The sequence below is a fragment of the Pelodiscus sinensis genome, chromosome 23, assembly GCF_052426305.1.
Source record: "Pelodiscus sinensis isolate ZL-2025 chromosome 23, ASM5242630v1, whole genome shotgun sequence".
Lineage (NCBI taxonomy): Eukaryota > Metazoa > Chordata > Testudines > Trionychidae > Pelodiscus > Pelodiscus sinensis.
The window spans coordinates 11,750,010-11,773,170 of record NC_143074.1 but is presented as its reverse complement, the minus strand read 5'-3'; the positions used below and the strand labels follow the sequence as shown (position 1 = coordinate 11,773,170).

General features: G+C 46.1%; 2 protein-coding genes across 6 annotated transcripts in view; one reads left to right on the top strand and one right to left on the bottom strand.

Annotated features, from left to right (window-relative positions):
* Positions 1 to 478: 478 nt before the first annotated feature.
* On the bottom strand, positions 479 to 13,224 carry PTGES2 (prostaglandin E synthase 2). Its single transcript, XM_006119028.3, has 7 exons — positions 12,949 to 13,224; positions 8,183 to 8,377; positions 7,211 to 7,266; positions 5,565 to 5,717; positions 4,651 to 4,851; positions 3,110 to 3,227; positions 479 to 2,352 (listed from the first exon to the last, which is right to left on the bottom strand). The coding sequence occupies exons 1-7, from the start codon at positions 13,222 to 13,224 to the stop codon at positions 2,200 to 2,202; spliced, it is 1,152 nt and encodes a 383-aa protein (XP_006119090.3). The 3' UTR covers positions 479 to 2,199.
* The window catches only part of BBLN (bublin coiled coil protein), a 14,470-nt gene continuing 4,479 nt past the window's right edge, over positions 13,171 to 23,161 (top strand). The window contains exons 1-4 of one of the 5 annotated variants that reach the window (XR_012897191.2): positions 13,171 to 13,305; positions 17,102 to 17,779; positions 21,275 to 21,371; positions 21,664 to 22,546. Coding sequence is in view for 3 of the 5 variants with exons in the window: in XM_075905640.2 (XP_075761755.2) it covers positions 17,692 to 17,779; positions 21,037 to 21,371; positions 21,664 to 21,831 (591 nt within the window). In the remaining 2 variants the exon portion in view is untranslated. Of the gene's footprint in view, positions 13,306 to 17,101; positions 17,780 to 21,036; positions 21,372 to 21,663; positions 22,547 to 23,161 lie in introns of those variants that run through there. The other 4 variants (XR_016347769.1, XM_075905640.2, XM_075905641.2 and 1 more) reach the window with 4 other exon arrangements.

The window sequence follows — 23,161 nt, the reverse complement described above, 5'->3', positions numbered from 1 at the left end:
TTGTTTCACCAGGAGGGTGGGGCACAGACTCAGATCTCGCCCCCCCTTAGCCAGGCAGTAGGCATGCTGAAAGCTAGCCATATGGAGCTCACTCCAGGCACTTGCACGTGTAGGCATGGGATTGGGACCGGGGCAGGTGTTCAGGCTGGGGACAAATACTTCTTAGCAAGGTGCCAGGGCAGTTCTGAACCAGTGACAGCTTGTTTACACAGCTGTCACATCAGTATATGCTGGCTCCTAAGTCCTCATGGAGGGTGGGCAAGTGGTAAATGTTTTTCTAGTGTCAGATTTTTTTTTTTTTGGTTCAATATATCACAGATTAAAAGAAATGTGTTTGTCATCTCTCTTTCATAGCCATACATACTCAAGCATGGTATGAAAAATAATCATCTTTAACGCTAAAAACGTACTGTTGAACTAGGTTGCAGGTGTACTGATAGTTAAGTGCACAAGTGATTAAATAAATGTAAACAGCCAGAATAGTACCAGTTTGTTTTTATTGCAAACATTCTTTCTCTCCCACAACTACTCATTTAGTCCAGACTAGAATTCGCACCTCATTTTCCTTCTGAAGTATCTATACAGTAGCTTCTGTACAATGAAACACACACCACTTAGGACAGAGCAAAAGCAAACTTCTGCTAACATGAAGTACAATTTTCTGCATTGATGATGTGTCATCTGCACCCACAATTTCCTGGATAACCATTTTCTTTTACAACGCCCATGATGCCATGCAAAGGATTATTCCAAGCAGTTAATTTCCTTAATTAAAACCTAGACCCATTCATAGGGCGGCTCCCACTCCAACTGCAGCCAGAACTGAAAGGCTTCCCTATGTCTTAGGTCATGAAGACAGGTACCAACCAGCATTTCTGCACTGCACTAGTGTAAGCCACAGCTCAGTGAGGAAATACTAGTTCCAGGAATTTCATACTGTACAAAACAGCCTACAGCAATGGCTCCCACTCCACACAGCAAAGCCTTTATTGCTCTTGTATAACAGAAGCATCTAGAACAGGGGTGGGGAAACTTTTCTGAGTCAGAGGCTGCTGACTCGCATAAAAATCAGTCAGGAGCCACACAAGTGAGAAGCAAAACACAAAACAACCACCAACCCTCAGTGACATGGCCCCTAACTAAGAAGACACTCTCCACATTCCCCTCGTGCACACTAGAGCCTAGGGGAGCCCAGCCTAATAGACTGTATGCTCCAGCCCCATGGGGTGGACAGTGGGGGGGGGGGGGGAGCGAAAGGAGAACAAGCCAAGCCTTAGGTTTCCACCCTGATCTAGACAGAGTCACAGAAGACTTCAGAATCCACTAGCACTCACTCTTTCCAGTACAATAAGTTATATGGCATATTTCCAGGAAGATTTTTAATGTAACTCATGGTAGAAATCTTTCCTTTCAAATAATCATTTAGTATTTTTTTCTTCATCCTAGGTTGCGTTTCCTGGGTCTCTATTTCCTGATAGATTAGAAGCCCCTCATGCCATATTCTGCATAGAAAAAGGAATCATGCCTATATTGCCACTGACAACAAAGAAAATCAGCTCTTGACATAACAGTTTAAATGGAGATCACTTGGATGACTGGAAGCACATAGCCTGCAAAGAGCAGGTCTTTTCCATCAAAGGGATCCCTTCCTCAGTGCTGCTGATTCTCCCATTTCCCACAGCCCTACACTTACAGGATGCTATTGCAGATCAAATCCTAATGCCATTTAAGAGTTACACAGTATCTCAAATAGTCAGGAAGACACTCAAGACAACTTGGACAAATGTGGAGGTACAGCCTGAAGTCAACACTGAACAGATTTTAAATATTGCTTCTGCTCCAGAGTCCAAGCAGACTCTACCAGTATAGTGGTTTAAAAAACAAACAAACATACTCTTAAGTATCAGACTCACCACAAGAAAGTCAATTTGCTGTACTTCACTGTTTAATCAGAATTTACCTTCCTCTCCAGTGAGGTCCAAGGTCAGCATCTTTTGCATATTTCTATTATTCTAAATTTCACAAATACTTTGCTGTGCACATCTGTCCCTTCCTGCTTTCTTGATCTCACAAAACCCCTTATTAGTTCCAAGATGGATAATCTGTGTGCTTGCACCCTCAGTCCAGGAAGAAGAGCCCATCCGTTCTATTTTTAAAACGGAAGGTCTTTCCTTTGTAATGTTTTTCTGTCCAATGATTTTAGAAAGGAGGCTGCAGCAGTTGCCAGTTCGTGACTTCAGCCTCCCCAATGGCCTTCTCCATCCGATGGTACCAAGGCTGAATCATGGTATGATTCATCATATCATCATAGGCTTCCAGCCCTTCCATGACCCGTAGGACCCCATACACTGCCTGTGCCAAAGGAGTAGAGAAAGTTTGGAAATTAATATAGATAACATTGAATCTGGAATACAGGTGAAATAAGGCTTCAGATTTAAGTGGCTCAAAACTCTACTCCTTTCCCTATCTCCATTCCAATCATCAGAGATTACACAAAAAAAGCTGGACAAATAGGCAGTGCCTAATAAAACAGGCATGATTTTAGGGAGACGGAGTAAAAGGAAAGCGATTAAAGAACTGACATGGTATCCAGCTTCATATAAAAACTCTTTATGGAGACATTGCTTCAGAACAAAACAAACAAAAATATCACTCATTATTTATGAGAGCTAATGATGCAGGAAACGGCTCAAGGCTCCAATCTTGAAGTCTGATCTATGCATGCCAACCTAATGACCTGAAGGAGTCCCACTTACAAACTCCAGTTGCAGAAGTGAAAGCTTATCTTGTAAACTGTCATTACTTCAGACTGATTGATAATGCCTTACTCTCTAGGAAGTCATGCTGTTTATAAGGTATACATTCTGTATTGGCTGTGTGTGTACGTTCCTGAAGTATCACCATATTGTGCAATGGAGTAAACATACTCACCCCTCACCTGTAACACACTATTTGACTACACAACTTTCACCTCTATATAGCATACTCAAATGAGATATCTAGTCTATAGACCATATTTTATACATAATCAGTCGCACCTATATCATACTATGTGCATGGATAGATGGATGATAATTTAAATACAGAGACCAAAAGTCTTGACCATTACCAAGTCAGCGAGATTCGGCTGGCTGCCACCCATGAATGGTCTGTGTTTGCCAACAGCTTTAACCCAGTCATTGGCTGCTTTGTACAAATCTTCTCGGACATTATCCTGGAGATGGTGCCTGTGTTAAGAAAAAATGTTAAGAGAAAATATAGTGTCCTCTAACTGGTTCATTCCTCTCTCTAATCTTCCCCTCCCATCACACTTCCAATGGATTGATATATGGCCAGAGACAGGGAATGTATTTCAGACAGCGAATAGAAAGACTTGGATATTTTTAAAGATGACTATGAATAGGAATGTAAGCAACTAGTCGAGTAGTCAACTACCCGATAAGCCTAGGCTAACTGGATAGTTGAGTCACTACTTGACTAGTCACTTCTCCCCCCACCTCCTGCTGCCTCTATTAAGCAGCAAGAGTGGGGATAGCAGGAGCTGGTGCTGTGGAGGGGAGCCAGCTTAAGCCAGTTCTCCCTAGCACTGTCTCCACAGGAGGGCGGAGGCAGTGGCACAGAGGGGGACTGGGCACAAGCCAGGGCTCAGCTGTCCCAGCTCACGCCCAGTCTTCCACTGTGTCTCTGCCTTTCCAATGTAGGAAGAGCTGCTGCAGCTCTGCAGTTTCCCCCCTTATCGACTAATTGAGTAGTCAATGGAAATTTAACATCCTTACTATGAATTAACTTGTGTGCTTAACTTGTGCACCTGATTCAAGCAGAAGTTCAGAAGGGCTTCAAGTATTGATTGGACTTCTTTAATTTGATTAGGCGGTTAAGAAGTTATTTGATCTAGCAGTTAAAGCAAAAGACCAGAATTCTAGAAATCATGGAGAGTAATTCTCTCTCATTCTCTCTCAATCGCTAACTCAGTGTGTCACACTAAACAATTAGTCTGGACTCTTCCTTGACCATTTATTGTATACCAATTGATAAGTGTCTTCTTTAATCCAGTGTCTTGTGGAAAGACAAAGATCTAAAAAGGGAAAAATCCTCTGGGTGTACTACTTAAATGGTGGGGCTACAGTGGAACTAGTTCCATGAGTAGGGATTGTTCAGTCTATGGGAATAAAATATTACTTCCCAAAAGGCAGCTTCTGATTGTGCTGGTCAGTGGAGATTTAAGTGGCTCAGAACAAATGAGTACCAAATCCTATCTTTTCAAAGGCAGAAAAGGATTTTGCATCACTGAATGGCATTCAACTGTACATAAACATTACAGTTTAGGGGAGTACCAGTTATAACTAGAGTGATGTGCCATGGAGCGAATCTTAAACTAAAAATCTGACCTTGAAATGGAGATTTTGCCCTGTCTGATTTGAAAAATAGTATGGTTCCAAACATAGTGATCACTTAGATACAATGATCAGAATGAGAAAAGTATCCAAACTGATCCTCAGAACAGAATTCCACTTTATTTCTAGGGCAAATGCCTATTTAATGTGTTTGAGACACAGAGTGTTACCATTTGAAGTTCATGGGTAAGATGCTTAAAAACCAATGGGACAAAGAGCTATTCTCTTGCTGTGTCACTGCATCAGTGGTACCAACCTGGTCTTCAGCCTCTTGCTGATGAAGAACATGGCAATGGCCCCCATGTACTTGGCAAAAAAGCCTTCCATAGTCCCAAACTTGCCCTCACGGACAATGTAATCAAAAGATGCCAGGGCTTCCCTCGGTGTTCGATAAACGTTGGGAGAGATAAGGTGAACAAGCCAGTTATCTGCCCATTCTCGCCACTTCATTTCCTCCCTATAGACATCCCAAGAAAGTAGTTTAAGTGAATAAGGGGGATACATTGAGCCAGGGGAGGATGATGCAGCTGAGATCAGAATGATTGTAGCTGGAGCTTCTGCAGAGGACGGGACTGCAACAGAATTCCCATCCAGCCTGTTACACTGGTAATATCCCTAAACTATGGTCAGGAGGGATAAGGTGTATTTCCCAATGGAAAGGTGATTGATTGGCTGTCAGGCTTTCTACACACATGGCCAATACAGAATGTATGCTGCTGAAGTCACTGAGCTGCTCCAATGTCAAACTCCAGCTGGATAAAACAAACTAAAACTCTAGATTCTCTATTATTGCAAGCAGGCTGGTCGGCCTACAAGGAATGAGTGTCCCTTATTCACGGGTTTTCCCCAACATTAAACAATCCCAAGTGAGCCTTCTGGCTAACTCAGGAGCCCAAAGGGGCATCTCTCTATGGGAAGAAAGCAGGGACAGAAGGAAAGGGAGGAAATTGGTGCAATGGCTGGGGCTTAGGGTACACCAAACTAGAGAATTTCACATTGCAAATTAAACAAAGAAGTTACTTGAATCAAAACCACTGCAGTTATTTAGGGGTGCCTGATAGGTATGATGTCAAGAGCAGCATTTGAAGGTGGATGTTCATGTTTTCCAAGATTATACAAGACAGGTGCTGCAAAACCAGCTCAGAGACTTCTAGCACATGAAATACTTACACCCTAGCTTCTTTGATGGGATACATATGCTGGGTCTCCATATCATCCAGCATGAGCCAGTATTTGTTCCCATACTCCATCACCTCCTTGCCCTTCTCGTTCACAGATTTCATAGCAGGATAAAATGACACAATCTCTTCTAAACTCTTCTTCCTGAGGAGAGAAACAGAGTCAGGATCTGCATGCTGTTCTCCCTGGGTTACTGAAAAAACAGTTGCTAGAAGTCCTCTTTTGGTACAACAAAGCTCTGGCTACTCTAACAACATGAGGAGGCAGCTTAGGGGCTTTAAATCTAAGGGCCATCTACATGCAATTTGTATTTTCTCTTTCAGAATTCCTCTCCATCCTGAAGTGTAGTTTGACTGTAAAAAACACAAAAACAAAAACTTGCTGATTGTAATGGGATTGTGGAGCTGATATAATACACACACACACACACACACACACACACACACACACACACACACACACACACACACACACACACACACACACACACACACACACACACACACACACACACACACACACACACACACACACACACGATGAGATTAGCCATTAGGGGGAAACAAAACAAAACAGCCTAGAGAGAAAATATACCATTAAAATACTCGTCCTTCAGTTGTAATTCTCTTTCTCTATAGAATACAACTCCCTCTGGCTTCAGTACAAATGGTTTGAATCCTGTTTGGGGGTGGGAGCAAAAGGTCAGTGGATTTCAAAGTCTCCCCTTTCTCCAAGCCTACAAAGCATCTTTTGATTCTCAAGATCTGAGCAAATTTGATCTGGAATCATGGATAGAAAATAAATGTGTCATTTTTAGAGCGGTTTCAATCTGAAAATTGACTCTATACATGCACATTATCATCCCAAATATATTTTTACTATAATGCATTGTTGTAACTATGTAGTGAGTGCATGCATACAAGACTAAGGGGAAAACATATTTAAGGTACATGAAAAGAAAACAGTAAAGCACACTGAAGCCACAAACTATTTCATAACAGTGTGTTTTAATGTAAGGCAAGAAACTAATGAAAGAGAGTACATGTAGGTTTCACTCCAAATAACCTTCAGTAAGCATTAACAAGATTCCAGAATATTAAGCTGCAGCGGAACCGACAGTATCTGCAGGTCCCTGGGCAAGGTTGGGGGTCAGTTCTGCACCCCAGAAGGGATGGGGTCTCGACAGAAGGGACAGGGTGGGGCAGCCAGCCCAAAGTGCAATCCGAAGCACACCACACCAGCCCCCTTTGAGTCATCAGGTCATGGGGGCAGCCCCCCCCCACAGTGGGCCTGGTCACCTGCAGCTAAAAAGTGTCTTATATTTCAATTTCTCTACACCGCACAAAGGAATAAAAGTACAAGTTATCCAAGGTGTAACCTTCTCCATTCCTTATTTGAGCTCTTTGTGACCTGCACAAGAGTAGCAAACTGATTTATTTCCTGACATTCTGATTCTCCCCCCCCCCCACAAAAATCAGAAAAAGATTTCATACATTTAATTTTTAACTCCTCTTTGTACAGAAAAAAATCACTTTGTCTATAAACATGCACATACAAACAGTAATGTGCCCTTGTTTTCTAGTGTGCCTAAGGCAATTTACAATCTCAACTGTAGTTTTACTGTCCCAGTTCCTTACCTGGAAACAAGATAGGTCTTGATTGCACTGATGATCATTGAAGAGTCATTCAGTTGCTGCAAAACAGAATTAAAATGGAGTTAAGAAAGAGGTGCTCATAACAAGCTCTGCCAACTGAACCCCTTTGGAGCCTAAGTCCTCTGCAAGTACCTTCTTCCCCAAATTCCTGTTTATTTCCATAGTAGTGTAGATTTGTTTATAGCCATAAACAGGAGGCCCCCGACTTGCATCACGATTGGTTCGGGGGGAAGCGAAGCAAGTCGGAAGCGTCGTAACTCAAACCCACATTTACAACAGGCACCGTGCACCGTCATAAATGCGGGCCAAGGACGTAAGTTGGGGTTTTTTGGCCCCTTCCGCACTTACAAAAATGGTTGTAAGTGCGGGGTGTTGGAACTCGGGCGGTTGCAAGTCAGGGGCCTCCTATATCTACTAGGGACGTGATAGCATATACACATCTCCCCCCTCATGCCCGCTGCTGCCTCTGTATCAGACACAGCAGTGCAGGGAGCCGTCTTTCAAAATTTCAGCAGTTACATGTTTACCAAAATAAACGCTATCTACCATACTGGCCAAAAACCAAAATAGTGAGAAAATATACAGTTACATATTTGTCTTTGGGTGTCAATTCTTCCACCCCACAGAATACAAGTAACTCCGATGGACTTCAGTACTAGTTGTTTGAGTCCTGCATGAGAGTAGGATCACTAAAGATCGCAGACTTTAAAGGCTTACCTTCCCCCAAGCCTATTGGGGGACTCTCTAACAGTAGCCTGGCTTCTCACTGTTAGGGAACATTAGGCCTTGCAAGTGCTCAGCAAAACAAGAATGAGGCAGCTAAGTATGCAGCTGTAAAATGGTCCTTTATTTTTAGCACATTCTCTCAATCTACAGGCTTCATGTGCCTTGGCTAGTGACCCAGTGTTAGATATAAATCCCCAAACCAAGGTCTTTTGAGAAGCAGAGACTCACCAGAGTGTTTCCAGCGTTGGCTAAAAGAATGGGCACCTTTCTGTAGGAGGAGAATTTGATCTCCTTCCTCATTACTGGGTTCACCTCCACAACTTCATAAGGCACCCCATGGTAATCAAGGAAGGCACGGACCTTACTGCAGAATGGGCAGGTTTTGTATTGGTACAGGGTCAACTGCAGGCTACCAGCAGGGAGCTGAGGGAGAAAAAAAACAAAGTTCTGTAACTTCAACTCAAAAATCACTTTCTCTTCCAGATGAATTTTAAATTGCAATTGCTGATATTTGGTACTGAGATCACAATCTGATCATCCAAATCAAAGCTCATACTCCTGGTTAACTAGTGTTTTCTTCCAATGTCATTACACTATTTTTGCATAACGAATATCTAATTTTCTAAATATGGCAATACCCTATTGTAATAACTCCAATCTAAGAATATATGATTTTTCCCAATTGAATCCTATAGCTTAGGGACCAAGTTACCATAAGAATCCCCCCTCCCACACACACACACAAATCCAACCATCCAACCTAAGATAATTACCAACCTAAAAAACAAACCAAAAAGAAAAAGCTCTAAAGTCAAACAAAAAAACAAAACAAAACCCATGTCCCAAGCAGAACGTTTATACTACAAACACTACAATTGACATACAGTAGAGTCCCTATCATCCGACCTAAATGGGACCAATAGGTGGTTGGATTACCAAAAATGTTGGATGATAGGGACTCTACTGTAGCTGGGGCCGCTTGGTCCCCATCCCTGCCTGGCCCTGGCCCCTTCCCACTCTGTAGCTCCCAGGCACCCGGCCCCGCTCGCTGCCCCATTGTTCTCCTGGAGCCGCTGATGCCGCTCCTGCCAGTGCCGCTTCGTCCCCGGGAGCTGCAGGCATCAGCAGCTCCAGAAAGCGACGTGGCAGCGAGCGGGGCCATTCTCCCTGCCTGCTCTTTATCCAACCCTGCAGCTCCCGGGGATGAAGCAGCACTGGCAGGAGCAGCATCAGCGGCTCCTAGAGAGCGACCAGGCAGCGAGCGGGGCCATTCTCCCGGCCCATGCCCTGGGGCCACTAATGCCGCTCCTGCCAGCACCGCTTTGTCCCCAGGAGCTGCAGGGTCAGATAAAGCGGAATGTCGGATTACCAAAGGTTGGATAATCCGGACTCTACTGTATTTAAAAAAAAAAAAAAAAAAAATTTGCCAGGAAGCAATGACTTTTTTTTTTTTGTAATAGTGGTTGCAAGGCATTGACTGAAAATGTATAAAAAAAGAATCTGATCTTGAATAGTTTGTGCACCATATCTTAACTGAGAAAGCTGGGTGCACAAGGAATAAAGCATCAGACCAACAGTATTAGCCAAAATGCAATTATACAATAGACATTTAATGTGCTTTTCTTATTATTCATAAGTTATAAAACACATAGACTCATAGGACTGGAAAGGACCTCGAGAGATCATCGAGTCCAGTCCCCTGCCTTCATGGCAGGACCAAATACTGACCATCCCTGATAGACATTTATCTCACCTACTCTTAAATATCTCCAGAGATAGAGATTCCACAACCTCCCTGGGCAATTTATTCCAGTGTTTGACTACCCTGACAGTTAGGAACTTTTTCCTAATGTCCAACCTAAATCTCTCTTGCTGCAGTTTAAGCCCATTGCTTCTCGTTCTATCCCCAGAGGCCAAGATGAACAAGTTTTCTCCCTCCTCCTTATGACACCCTTTTAGATATCTGAAAACTGCTATCATGTCCCCCCTCAATCTTCTCTTTTCTAAACTAAACAAACCCAATTCCTTCAGTCTTCCCTCATAGCTCATGTTCTCTAGACCTTTAATCATTCTCGTTGCTCTTCTCTGAACCCTCTCCAATTTCTCCACATCTTTCTTGAAATGCGGTGCCCAGAACTAAACACAATACTCCAACTGAGGCCTAACCAGTGCAGAGTAAAGCGGAAGAATGACTTCTCGTGTCTTGCTCACAACACACTTGTTAATGCATCCCAGAATCATGTTTGCTTTCTTTGCAACAGCATCACATTGATGACTCATATTCAACTTGTGGTCCAGTATAACCCCTAGATCCCTTTCTGCCGTACTCCTTCCCAGACAGTCGCTTCCCGTTCTGTATGTATGAAACTGATTGTTCCTTCCTAAGTGGAACACTTTGCATTTGTCTTTATTAAACTTCATCCTATTTACCTCAGACCATTTCTCCAATTTGTCCAGGTTATTTTGAATTATGACCCTATCCTCCAGATTAGTCGCAACCCCTCCCAGCTTGGTATCATCTGCAAACTTAATAAGCGTACTTTCTATACCAATATCTAAATCGTTGATGAAGATATTGAATAGAGCCGGTCCCAAAACAGACCCCTGCGGAAACCCACTTGTTATCCCCTTCCAGCAGGATTGTGAACCATTAATAACTACTCTCTGAGTACGGTTCTCCAGCCAGTTATGCACCCACCTTATAGTAGCCCCATTTAAGTTGTATTTACCTAGTTTATTGATAAGAATATCATGCAAGACAGTATCAAACGCCTTACTAAAGTCTAGGTATACCACATCCACCGCTTCTCCCTTATCCACAAGACTTATTATCCTATCAAAGCTATCAGATTGGTTTGACATGATTTGTTCTTTACAAATCCATGCTGGCTGTTCCCTATCACCTTGCCACTTTCCAAGTGTTTACAGATGATTTCCTTAATTACTCGCTCCATTATCTTCCCTGGCACAGAAGTTAAACTAACGGGTCTGTAGTTTCCTGGGTTGTTCTTGTTTCCCTTTTTATAGATGGGCACTATATTTGCCCTTTTCCAGTCCTCTGGAATCTCTCCTGTCTCCCATGATTTTCCAAAGATGATAGCTAGAGGCTCAGATACCTCCTCTATCAGCTCCTTGAGTATTCTAGGATGCATTTCATCAGGCCCTGGTGACTTGCAGGCATCTATCTTTTCTAGGTGATTTTTAACTTGTTCTTTTTTTATTTCACCTTCTAAAACTACCCCCTTCCCACCAGCGTTCACTATGTTAGGCATTCCTACAGACTTCTCGGTGAATACCGAAACAAAGAAGTCATTGAGCATCTCTGCCATTTCCAAGTTTCCTGTTACTGTTTCTCCCTCCTCACTGACCAGTGGGCCTACCCTCTCTTTGGTCTTCCTCTTGCTTCTAATGTATTTATAAAAAGTCGTCTTGTTTCCCTTTTATTCCGGTAGCTAGTTTGAGCTCATTCTGTGCCTTTGCTTTTCTAATCTTGCCCCTGCATTCCTGTGCTGTTTGCCTATATTCATCCTTTGTAATTTGTCCTAGTTTCCATTTTTTATATAACTCCTTTTTATTTTTAGATCATGCAAGATCTTGTGGTTAAGCCAAGACGGTCTTTTGCCGTATTTTCTATCTTTCCGACACATCAGAAAAGCTTGCTTTTGGGCCCTTAACAATGTCCCTTTGAAAAACTGCCAACTCTCCTCAGTTGTTTTTTCCCCTCAGTCTCAACTCCCATGAGACCTTACCTATCAGCTCTCTGAGCTTACCAAAATCCGCCTTCCTGAAATCCATTGTCTCTATTTTGCTGTTCTCCCTTCTACCCTTCCTTAAGGTTGTGAACTCTATGATTTCATGATCACTTTCACACAAGCTGCCTTCCACTTTCAAATTCTCAACCAGCTCCTCCCTATTTGTTAGGATCAAATCTAGAACAGCTTCTCCCCCCCCCCCTAGCTTTTTCAGCGTGCCACCATTTTGCCTAGTTTTTCATTTCCATAACCCGTCAGGGTATTTGCAGCAAGTCGTTAGTTGATGGAAAGCCCTTTGTAAGTGTATAGCATTGTTGTTCTCTCTGTCCCATAACTACTTTTAACTATTAAAATTGCTTTTTATGAATAATTTCGAAGAGGATAATGTTGGGTAGTTTTGACAGAGATTTTAATAATTTAAATGTTGTTTTCTAAAAACATCTGATATTACAGATGTGTCAATCATAAAAGCCTGATTTTTTTATTTAAACATTCTCATTAAGTATTGCCACCCCCAAATATTGCTGCATTGTGCTAGTGTATGAAAGCCAGAAAGTCAATAGAGTAAAACAAAGCTGAAACTAACAAGATTATTTTCTTTCTATTGACTAAAATTAGGGATCTGTGTATGTCTTGCAGGATGGGGGTTTTAGTTTAGTTTTGATACACCAGAGTTTTTAGTAAAACTTGGGGGCATTTTTAGGGAGTCTATTGTAACCTTATGGCTTCCCTTTTGTTAGTGTCTCATTCGCACATAGGCAAGGAAAATGTTAATTAACTTATTGTTTTTAAAGAAGCAATTAATAGTGCATTCAGGGAAAGCTACAAATAGATTTGCAGATTCAGTAAATTGGGGAAAAAACGCCATTGATCATTTGAGAGACGTTTATAGACTTTTAATCTGGAAACTCAATTACAGGACGTTAGAAGGGAAAATACTATCTGAAAAATGAACAAAATTAGAAACACGTCCTGAGGAGAAATCTGTGCGGGAGGGGAGGAAGAAACGATGCCACCCTATAACATTTTATTAAAAGTAGGGACCAAGATTTCAGCATGCACCTCCAAAAATGGGAGCTATTTGGGGGTCAGGATAAAAATACAGATTAAACAGGGAGAGCCGTATCATTTCAGAATCCCTTGTTAATGGGGGATGGGAAAGCAGCATGGAGCCCTGTGTTCCGCAAGGATTGCAAGGAGCACCGGGATTTCCAGCAACACCCTGAAGAGGGAGGAGATTACCTTGGCTGCCTGCTGCTCTGCAAGGGGCTCCTGCGCCTTTAAGGGGTAATGGAGAGTCTGGAACAGGCCGAAGGTGCCTCCCAGGGCAAAAGCAGCCCCCACTAGCATGCGGCTGTTCTTCAGTGCTCGGCCTCGTGCGTAGCGTCCTGTCCCAAATCGGATGCAGTAACCCCTGCTCTGGGCCCGCAAAAGCCTCGCTCCAGCCGCCTGGCCAGCAGCCCTCAGCCTCCATGGGAGCTGCCCCAGGCACCTCCAGCCGCCGCAGGCTGCTGCCATCTTCGCTTCACAAAAAACGGCGAGGGAGGGCGTCGGCACCAAGCGCCAGAGGCTTGACTCCAGAGCAGAGGAGGCCTTAAGGTTAGAGCGCCTCTGCTGGGCTCGCGTTTGAGATGCTTGATTCGCTGCCCAGGTGCAAAAACAACGAGGAGTCCTGTGGCCCCGTAGAGACTAGCAGATTTATTAGGAGGTCGGTGCAGATGCAGACTAACAGGGCAGGATTGCATGGGGCCATACAGAGTTGGGGAGGAGTTGGAAGCAAGCCCATTGCGGGGGGGGGAGACATTTAGGCCCCCCCAGCAGACTAAGGAGACGCGGAGCTAAGCCGCGGAGGATGCGGGCAGCGGGACCGCGGCGCGTCTGGGCTGTCCCGCTGCCGGCGTCCTCCGAGGCTTTGCTCCTCGTCTCCCTGGTCTGCTGGAGACCCCTGCGTTTGGGCTGCCCCACTGCCCACGTCCTCCGTGGCTTTGCTCCACGTCTCCCTGGTCTGCTGGGGGCCTCCTCCCCAGCAGACCAGGGAGACGCGGAGCAGCTTTTCTCGCCCCGGAGGACACGGGCGGCGGGACCGCGGCGCATCTGGGCGGTCCCGACGCCCGTGTTCTCCGGGGCGAGAAAAGCCCCGTTCGTAACTGCGGATCCAACATAAGTCGGATCCGCGCAACTAGGGGACTGCCTGTACTCTTAATTTTATCTACTCCTCCCATGTGCTTTGTTAATTTCTCTCACTGCTACATGCTCCTCTAGTATCTCAAGACCAGTGCTTTCCAAACTTTTTAAGCATGACATCACTTTTTTAATTTAAATGCAATTCAGGATCTACCTCAGCGGGGGGGTTCAAGGTGTAGGCTCTGGATGAGTATTTGGGTACAAGAGGACTCAGAGCTACAGCAGGAGTTTGGGGTGCAGGAGGGGTTCAGGACAGGGGACAGGGTTTGGAATGCAGGCTCCAGCTGGACACTGCTTACCACAGGTGGCTTTTGGGTGGTGGTGCAGGGGATAGTATGGGGCCCTAACCCAGCAGAATGCATTCAAGCTATGCTAAGGAAAGATACAGGACATACTGTGATGTTAAGTCAGGACATGGTTCCTTGTGTATTGAAAATTCAATCTCAATTAGAACTGAAAAACTCCTCAATTCAGTCTTTGTGCCAGGTTCAGCTCAGGGACACACAGCTGCCCTAATTGCAAGTTATTTTCATCTCTAACAATATAGCCTATAAAATGAAAGAAATGATATAATTATATGATTTCCCATGACACGTGAAGCATAGGACTCATGAAGTCTAAAAAAAAAAAATCTTAGTTATACAGTAAGGCAGAGAAAATTGTGCTCACTGTCCTAGGGAAAGAGGAGATTTGAAAGTGACCTACTAACTGTGGTTAAAATCATTAAAGGGAAAAATCAAAACAAGTTTAAACAAACTTTATTCTATTGGAAACAGTTAAATCAGTGGTTCTCAAAGTGTGGTCTGTGGACCACTAGTGGTCCATGACCATCTTGTAGGTGGACCACAGGCTCAGGGCTCAGTCTTTTCCCACCACAGTCTCTCCAGCCACGCACCCCTGTATGGTTGGAGCACCAGTGCCAACTTCCCACTGAAGAGTGGGGGGAAGCCCAAGCCTTGAGGACTGAATCTGGCTCGCAAGGGGAGGAAGTGGCTCCTGCTGGCAGGAATCCCGGCCAATGGGAGCAGCAGGGGGCTGTGGCAGTGGGTGGTGTGAGGTGCCCCTCACCCTTTTCACACACACCCATCCCACCTAGACTCTGTACCCCCACCCTTATTTATCCTCCCCTCCCATCCCATCCCAACCCTGCACCCCCAGCTATCTGCACACTACTTCGCACCATAGTAATAGAGATGTACCCGTGTTAGTCTGGTCATGCTGAAACAAAAGACAGGACTATTCAGCACTTTAAAGACTAACAAGATGGTTTATTAGGTGATGAGCTTTCGTGGGCCAGACCCACTTCCTCAGATCAAATTGTGGAAGAAAATTGGCACGACCATATATACCAAAGGGATACAATCAAAAAAAGTGAACACATATAAAATAGACAAATCAGATTTTAGAACAGAGGCAGGGTGGGGTGGGGGGTTAATGTCTATGAGATAATGATATTAGAGGTGATAATCGGGAACGCTATCTTTGTAATGGGTAAGATAGTTAGCCTTTGTTAAGGCCCATTGGTAAAGTGTCAAATTTAAGCATGAATGACAGTTCAGAGGCTTCTCTTTGAAGTCTTGTGTTAAAATCTCTTTGAAGCAGGATGCAGGTAATCAGGTCATTGAGACAATGCCCATTCTGGTTGAAATGGCAAGAAACTGTTTTTTCTTTGTGAAACAGTCTGATGTCTGTGTTGTGTGCATTGATTCTTTGGCAAAGTGCCTGAGAAGTTTGTCCAATATACATAGCAGACAACACTGTTGGCACATGATGGCATAAATTATATTTCTGGATGAGCAAGAATATGTGTTCTTGATCTTATAACTGAAATGGTTAGGTCCAATGATGGTGTCAGCAGAATAAATATGTGGACAAAGCTGGCAATGGGGTTTGTTGCAAGGGAAAGTTCCAGGGTTGGTATTAGTATGGAATGTCCTGTGGTTGTTGGTAAGAATCATCCTGAGGTTAGGTGGTTGTCTATAACCTTTGCACCAGACCCTCACCCTCAACCTGCTCCTGCACCCAACCTCATGACCAGACCCCCCAGCCTGCTCCTGAACTTAACCTCTCTACCAGACTCCCATGCTCTTGCACCCATTTTGTCAACATGGGTGGTTGGCTGGTGGTCCATGTAAGTTTGTGGTGAGTGGGTTGGGCTGTGGACCAAAAAGTTTGAGAGCCAATGAATTAAACCATTAACTAATTGGATCAATAAAAACTGGAAGGAACTGTGTGCTTTAGTGGCAAGGCAGAGTGACAAGAACCCTGCCTGGGGTTTAGTCACTGCCTCAATGTGTGATCTTGGCAATCAGCCACCATCCTCTGTAGGGCCATCTATAAAATTACCTTATAGGAGCTAATGAATATTTACAAAGTGCTTAAAGATCTTCCAAATAAAGGCTCTATGCAGGCGAACATATCTCCTAAAACTAACTTATAAAGAATAAATCTACATGTAATAAACAGAGATGATTAGTATAGACGGATTAAAAAGGTTTTAAAGAAAACCACTTGTCGGGGACTTCTAACCCAGACGGCTTCAGTTCGTTGTCTGACCGCAAAGAGACAGGCAACACCAGCAAGGTCTAATCACAAAGCTCTTTATTGAAGAGCAATAGACAATAGAGAGCAGCCCGTCTCTACCAAGAACCAGCCCCCGATTTCTATAGCAAGTAGGGTTATATAGACAGTTCCGTCACGTCATAGACTATTTACTTAAGCAACCCACCCCCCTTTGTTAGTTAGAAACTTCTAGCATGGGTGCATACCTTGCCAACTATACAAGGTGGCCTTGATACATTAGCAACTTTCTTATTAAGACAGAAGGCGAGTACCAGACAACGAGGAGACGGGGAGTTTTCTTATCAGTTCCTTAAGCAAGCTGTTCAGCTCAGCAAGTACAAAAATGCAGCTGTTCGCTTGTCTCATGCCCTTGCTCAACTCATGTCTCAAATTTTGTTCAGGGACTACCCAGAACCCTTTGCTGGACTTTTCTCTGTCTGTCTTAGCATAACCACCCTAGGCCCAATTCTCTAGGGCCTAACACACTGCAGAAGGGGATAACAAAGCAAAGGGATGTGAATAATTTATTCAACACGTTTTCTGTTCCTAAAATGACCTGTGAGCAGCTGACAGATTAGTCCACTTGATTGATTGGATCTGCGGGATTGTTTCTGGGCATAACGTCTGATCTGCATATTTTCTCAAGCAGGTGGCAACCAAAAATGAAGCTGTGGTGCTTAGTTTTCACGGGGACACACCGGCCTAAGCTCTGACGGGACGCTCTGCGGGCTGTGTGAACCCTTCCTCCTCAAGGTCACACTGGATTTCTGCAGATACTCTCCTGCGTTCGCGGAGTATTTGTTACACCCATGTAAAATCCGCGCTGCAAATCCCTCTGCGATGACTGCAGAGCGTGGGCACGAAGGGGGGATCACTAGCGTTCACGGAGGGTTAGGGTGGGATCTCAGGCTACCTAGACAGGCACCCCCCCCAGCTAGAATCCGCCCGCCCGCGCTGTTTGGTCAGCCTCTCTTTGCCCAAAACTATAGACTTTACCACTGGGCCAGGCGGGGCTAGGAAGGACGTCACTCCCCAATAGCCCCGCCTTAGGCTCCCGCTGACGCTTCCTAGTGGCTAGGTCAACGCAAGCCCCGCCTTCTTCGGGTTAGGGGCGGCAAGTTACGCTGTTCCAGCCGGGTAAGGGGCGGGGCTTTCTTGCAGCCGGTTCTGAGCGAGTCCGGCTGTGTCTTGGGTCCGGTCTGGCAGCAGGGCCGGGCGGGCGCGCGCGGCGGTGGCGGCATGTCGGGGCCGAACGGGGAGCCGCACGTGCCTGCGGGCAGCGTCGGGCGGGGCGAGGAGGGGGACGATGACGGCTTCGGGGAGACAGGTAAGAGGAACGCGGCTGTGAATCGTCTCAGAACCCCCCCCCCTTGTGGAGCCCCGGGCCCCGCCCCGATTCCTTCTGCTCTCAGCATCGCCCCCCCCTCCCGCTTCGACACCCCTACATGGGGCGAGCTATGGATCCCCCAGCCCCCCCCCCACACACACCTGGGGTGAGCTATGGATCCCCCAGCCCCCCCACACACACCTGGGGCGAGCTATGGATCCCCCAGCCCCCCCACACACACCTGGGGTGAGCTATTGATCTCCCGACCCCCTGGTCCCATCACCCCCTCTCTAGGGGAGCTACAGACCCACCCCGTAGGCTTCCTCTCATCACCATCAGATCCTCAACACAGCTAATGTTCGTAAAGGGGAAGGATTGCAAGCCAAAATAGGAAACGGCAGGTTACAAATATGTAGATAAGTTTAGAAATATTCAAGTCCAGAAGGGCCTGATGAAATTCATAGTAGGCGACTAGCCTCTAAACTAAGCAATATCCAAACCCTTCACAAGTATCTTTGAGAGCTCCTAAAACATCAATGATCTTTATAAGATTGGACAAAGGCAGACATATAGTACTTCTCTTTAAAAAGTACCTGGGGAATTATAGCCTTATCAGCCTTTTTTGATACTTTGGAAAAATACTGTTATTAGCCAGCATGGATTTGTTCTATCCCGCCAAACCAATCTAATTTTCTTTTGGAAGGGAGTATTTGGTGGGGGCTCTTCAGGAGTCAGTCTTTGGCCTGGCGTTAAATATTTTCATTAATGATTTGGCTAGTGGAATGGAGAGTATGTTTATACATTTTGTGGATGAACAACAAACTCAGAGGGGCTGCTAGCATTTTGGAGGATAGGATTGGAATGCAAAATAACCTTGACAAATTGGAGAATTGGTCTGTATTCAACAAGAATAAATTAAATAACAATAAATACATTTCACTTAGTAAGAAAAAAAATCAAATGCACAATAACAAAATGGGGAAGAACTAACTAGATATTAGTACTGCTAAAAAATCGGGGTTATAGCAGATCACGAACTGACTACTAGTTAATCATGCGATAGAGCTGCAAAAAGAGCTATCATTCCAGAGTATATTAACAGGAATCTTCTGTGACAGGAAATAATTGTCCCAGTCAGCAGCACCGGTGAGGTCTCCCTTGAAATGCTGTGCCCAGTTCTGGGCCCCACACCTTTGCAACACTGTGGACAAATTGGGAGTGATTCTAGAGAGCAACAAATGATAAATGCCTTAAAAATTTGACCTCTGAGGAAAGTGGGGGGTTTTTAAAGAAAAACTGGGCATGTTTAACCTTAAGAAAAGAAAGCTGAGGGGAGGCATAAGTCTTGACAGATGTCAAAGGTTGATATCAAAGAATAGTGATCAACTTTTCTACAGTCTATTAAAGGTAGGACAAGGAGGAATAGTCTTAATTTGAAGCAAGGGAAAATAAGGTTAGATATTAGGAAAAACTTCTTAACTAGAAGTGTCTTCAAGCTCTGGAGAGCACTTCCCAGGGGGGAGGGGAGCATAAAAATCACCTTTCAGGGATAGTTTAGGTTTATGTGGTCCTGCCATAGTGCAGGGGGCTGGGCCTGATGACTTAACGAAGACCCTTTCGGACCTACATTTCTATGATTCCATAAGACTAAAGCACCCCACACTAAGGATGTTAAAATGTGGTTAATTGACTAGTCAATGGAATTTCCATCGACTAGTTGATGGGCACTGTCCCCAGCAGATCCTGAGCTCCATGCAGTATTTCCCAGGACCCTGGGGTCAGCTCCCAGCCCCCAGGTTCTGGGGAAATGCCAGGGGAGCATGGGATCAGCTGGAGAGTCCCCAGCTCACCCTGGGCTGCAGGCAGCTACCCCTTTGAATTGCACGGCTGTGCAGTGGCTGTCCCTTTGAACCACACATCTGCACGATTCAAAGGGGCTCCCCAGGAAATGCCACGGGGAACCCAGGATCAGCTGGGGAGTCCCCTGCTGATCCCGGGCTCCATGGCTTTGAAATGCACAAGAGCCACCACTGGGGACTCTTGTGCATTTCAAAGAAGGCATCAGCGTGCAGCCCAGAGTCAGCGGGACTTCCTGCTGGCCCCGGGCTGTACACAGAGTTCCGCATTCCTCCTTTGAAATGTACAAGAGTCCCGAATGGAGGCTCTTGTACATTTCAAAGGAGGAATGTGGAAGTGCCTATCAACTAGTCAAACTATCTGATAAGCAAATGCTTATGGATTTGCTTATTGGATAGTCGACTAGTCTTTAACATCCTTACCCCACAAACTACCCAATGTGGTGACTTCTAACAGAAAAGTTAAGAGCATCTTTCCTGAAAAAATCCCTGAAGACTTCTAGGACTAAAAAGGTTTTTCATCACACTGTTGTGGGAAGTGCCAGTACAAATAACTAATTACTAGCTAGGAAGACACTATCCTATTTCAGATGTTCCTCTGGCTGCTAAGGGAAAAGAGATGCTTAGCCAAATAATCTTCTATGACAGTTTCTTTGGGAATTTGAGCTTTATGGACTATCCACTGGCCTTAAGAGATTCTTTCTGCTGGGTCCACCTGAGCTGTTCATTCAGTTTATAACTAGATTCTGAAGATGTCAAGGACGTTTCCTCATAAAATCACTCATCTCATTAGAAGCTGCTGATCGTTTTTGTACCAGGTATCTCTATAGTTGGCTTTAAGTGGAAAGTCCTGAGGTCTAATGGCTTGCTAAATAATCTATCACATCTCTTGGCCTGTCCCACAAAGCCCTCCCAGTTTGGAGGCAGGGACTGCACTGTTTCCTAACCCCATGCATTCCAGTCTTGGGAATAATCCTGATATTATATTATTCTAAATTTAAATTAAAGTACTGCATTAATTGCTTTCAGCTGTAGGATGGATGCGGTTTTTGTGATGCGCTTTTGCGCAAGGGAGCATCCACACTGTTGGACGCTCTCCCGCATATAAAAGCCACCCGGATCCGGTTCTAACCGGGCTAGAGGTCACCAGTTGCTCTTTAGTGCTGTTGCCAGAGCCCTCCAGAGATGTGCACTTAAAGGGACATACCTGGAAAGCCGCTTCTCTGTTCTGCTGCCTGCTTCCTAGCCTCTTTGGCAAAGCTAAGCCTCAGCAGTGCCTGCTGTGTTTGCCCTGTGCTTTTTGGGGCCGACGCAGCTTTTTGCCTTTTGTTGTTTGCCATGGAGCCTGAGCTCTCCTTGGGCATGTGACGGCTCCACACGGCCATGCTGCTGTTTTTGCAGCAAGATTCCAGCAGCCTACTTGTCCCTGCTGGATGTGGACACTGAACTTCTCCTTGTGTCCTTCTGTGTGGCTGCGACTGCTCCGGTCTAGCTGCCGCACCCCATCATATCCAGGAGGGTCTGGAGGCTGGAGACCAGTTTGGAGAGGTGGGACCAGCAAAGGCTGCACAACTTTAGAATGTACAAGGCCACCTTCCTCAAGCTCTGTGCCTGACTCTCACCCGCCCTCCCCGTCCAGCAGCGTGTCGCTATTGCCCTCTGGAAGCTGGCCACCCCAGACAGCTATCGGTCAGTTTGGGGTGGGGAAGTCCACCGTCAGGGCCATCCTGATGCAGGTAAGGCGCTCGCGGGCTGCAGTCCCTGCCGGGGAGAGTGGGGGGGATGGTGCTGGATAAGGGGGAGGCTTGGGACTGTAGAGGATGGACTGAGGGTGGGGGGAAAGACCTAGCCATGGTGGCTTGTGCAGTCCCTCCCTCACACAGCCCTGCTGCCGGAGCGGGTGTCACGGGATCGTAGGGGGTGGGCTCCTAGGGTTTGGGGGGGCAGGGGAGGATGGCCACCTCCCAAGGGCTCACACTACCCCTCTTTCATTCTCTGTTCTATGTGTTTCTTTGTCTCCTTCTGCAGGTCATCAGGGCCATCAACTCCTTGCTGCTGCGCAGAGTCGTCCGGCTCCAAGACCTGGATGCAACCATGGGCGGATTTGCTGTCCTGGGCTTCCCCAACTGCGCGGAGCTATCAGTGGCACGCATATCCCCATCCGGGCCCTGGAACATCAAGCAGTTCAGTTTATAAACAGAAAGGGCTGCTTCTCAGGAGTCCTGCAGGCCCTTGTGGACCACTGGGGCCACTTTATAGACATTTATATGGGGTGGTTGGGCAGGGCACACGATGCCCAAGTTTTCCGTAATTCCAGCCTGTGCACCAAGCTGGAAGTGGGCACTTTTTCCCCACTGGGACTTTGCAGTGGATTGGCACAACATGCCAGTGTGCATAGAGGGGAATGTGGCATACCCACTCATGCCCTGGCTAATGAAACCCTACACCGGCCACCTGGATCCCAGCAAGGACCTGCCTCTGTTCAATGCCCGCCTCAACTGAGCCCGGATGCAGGTGGAGTTCGCCTTCGGGTGTCTCAAGGGACGGTTCCGCTGCCTCCTCACCCACCTGGTCGTCAGGGAGCGCAATATCCCTGAGGTGGTTGCATCGTGCTGTGTGCTCCACAATATTGTGGAGCGCAAGGGGGAGGCCTTCCTCCCGGGGTGGGTGGCAGAGGATGGCCACGAGGGCCATGCATTTAAGCTTCCCTGGACAGCCACCACCCGCCAGGTCTATCTGTTCTGGGGTGTCATCTGGGAAGCCCTGAGGGTGGACTGAGGCCCCCCAGTAATTGTCCCCAGAGCCTCTCCAACAGGGGCTTCTGCCTTTCTGCTCTCTCCTTGTCCCTTCCCTGACCTGCCAATAAACACATTTTGTTTTCAAACCAAACAGATGAGTCTTTTTTTATTTTTATTTATTTATTTTTTTATTCAACATCAAGAGAAGGGGGGTAGGAGGAGGGAAGATGTCTGGACTGGGAGGGGGAGATCAGGATTCGGATTATTAGTGGGGCGGCCTGCTCTGCCACCTTGAGTGCGGGGAAGTGTTCAGGGTTGGGTGGGTCTAGGGACCAGAAAGGGTTGGGCAGGAGGGTCATCTGCAGCTGGGTCAGGGTTGGAGAGAGAAAGGGCCATAGGCATCACTTGGGAGGGGGCAAAGGCCTGGGAGATGTCCAGGCTGGCAGGGACTGGCTCCAGGGACAGGGTGACAGTCCCACTGTCCTGGTCCTCCGTCTCGGGGGACAGGCTCCGGATGTTGGAGTACAGGCTCTTCCAGCCCAGTGTCCACCATGATGGAGGGGGAAGAGGGTTTCTCCCCACCACATCCTGGAGGGGTTGGGGTGGAGTTCCCTATAGTAGGGGCAGGTGTGGGGTCCTGCCCCTGAGTGCACCCTGCGCTCCCTGGCCTTTACATACCCAACGGAGCTCTTTCACCTTTGCTCGGACTTGTTCCATGGTCCGGGCAGGGTGACCTCGCTCTGCCCAGGATATGGCCATGCGGGAGAAGATCTCTGTGTTGAGGCACT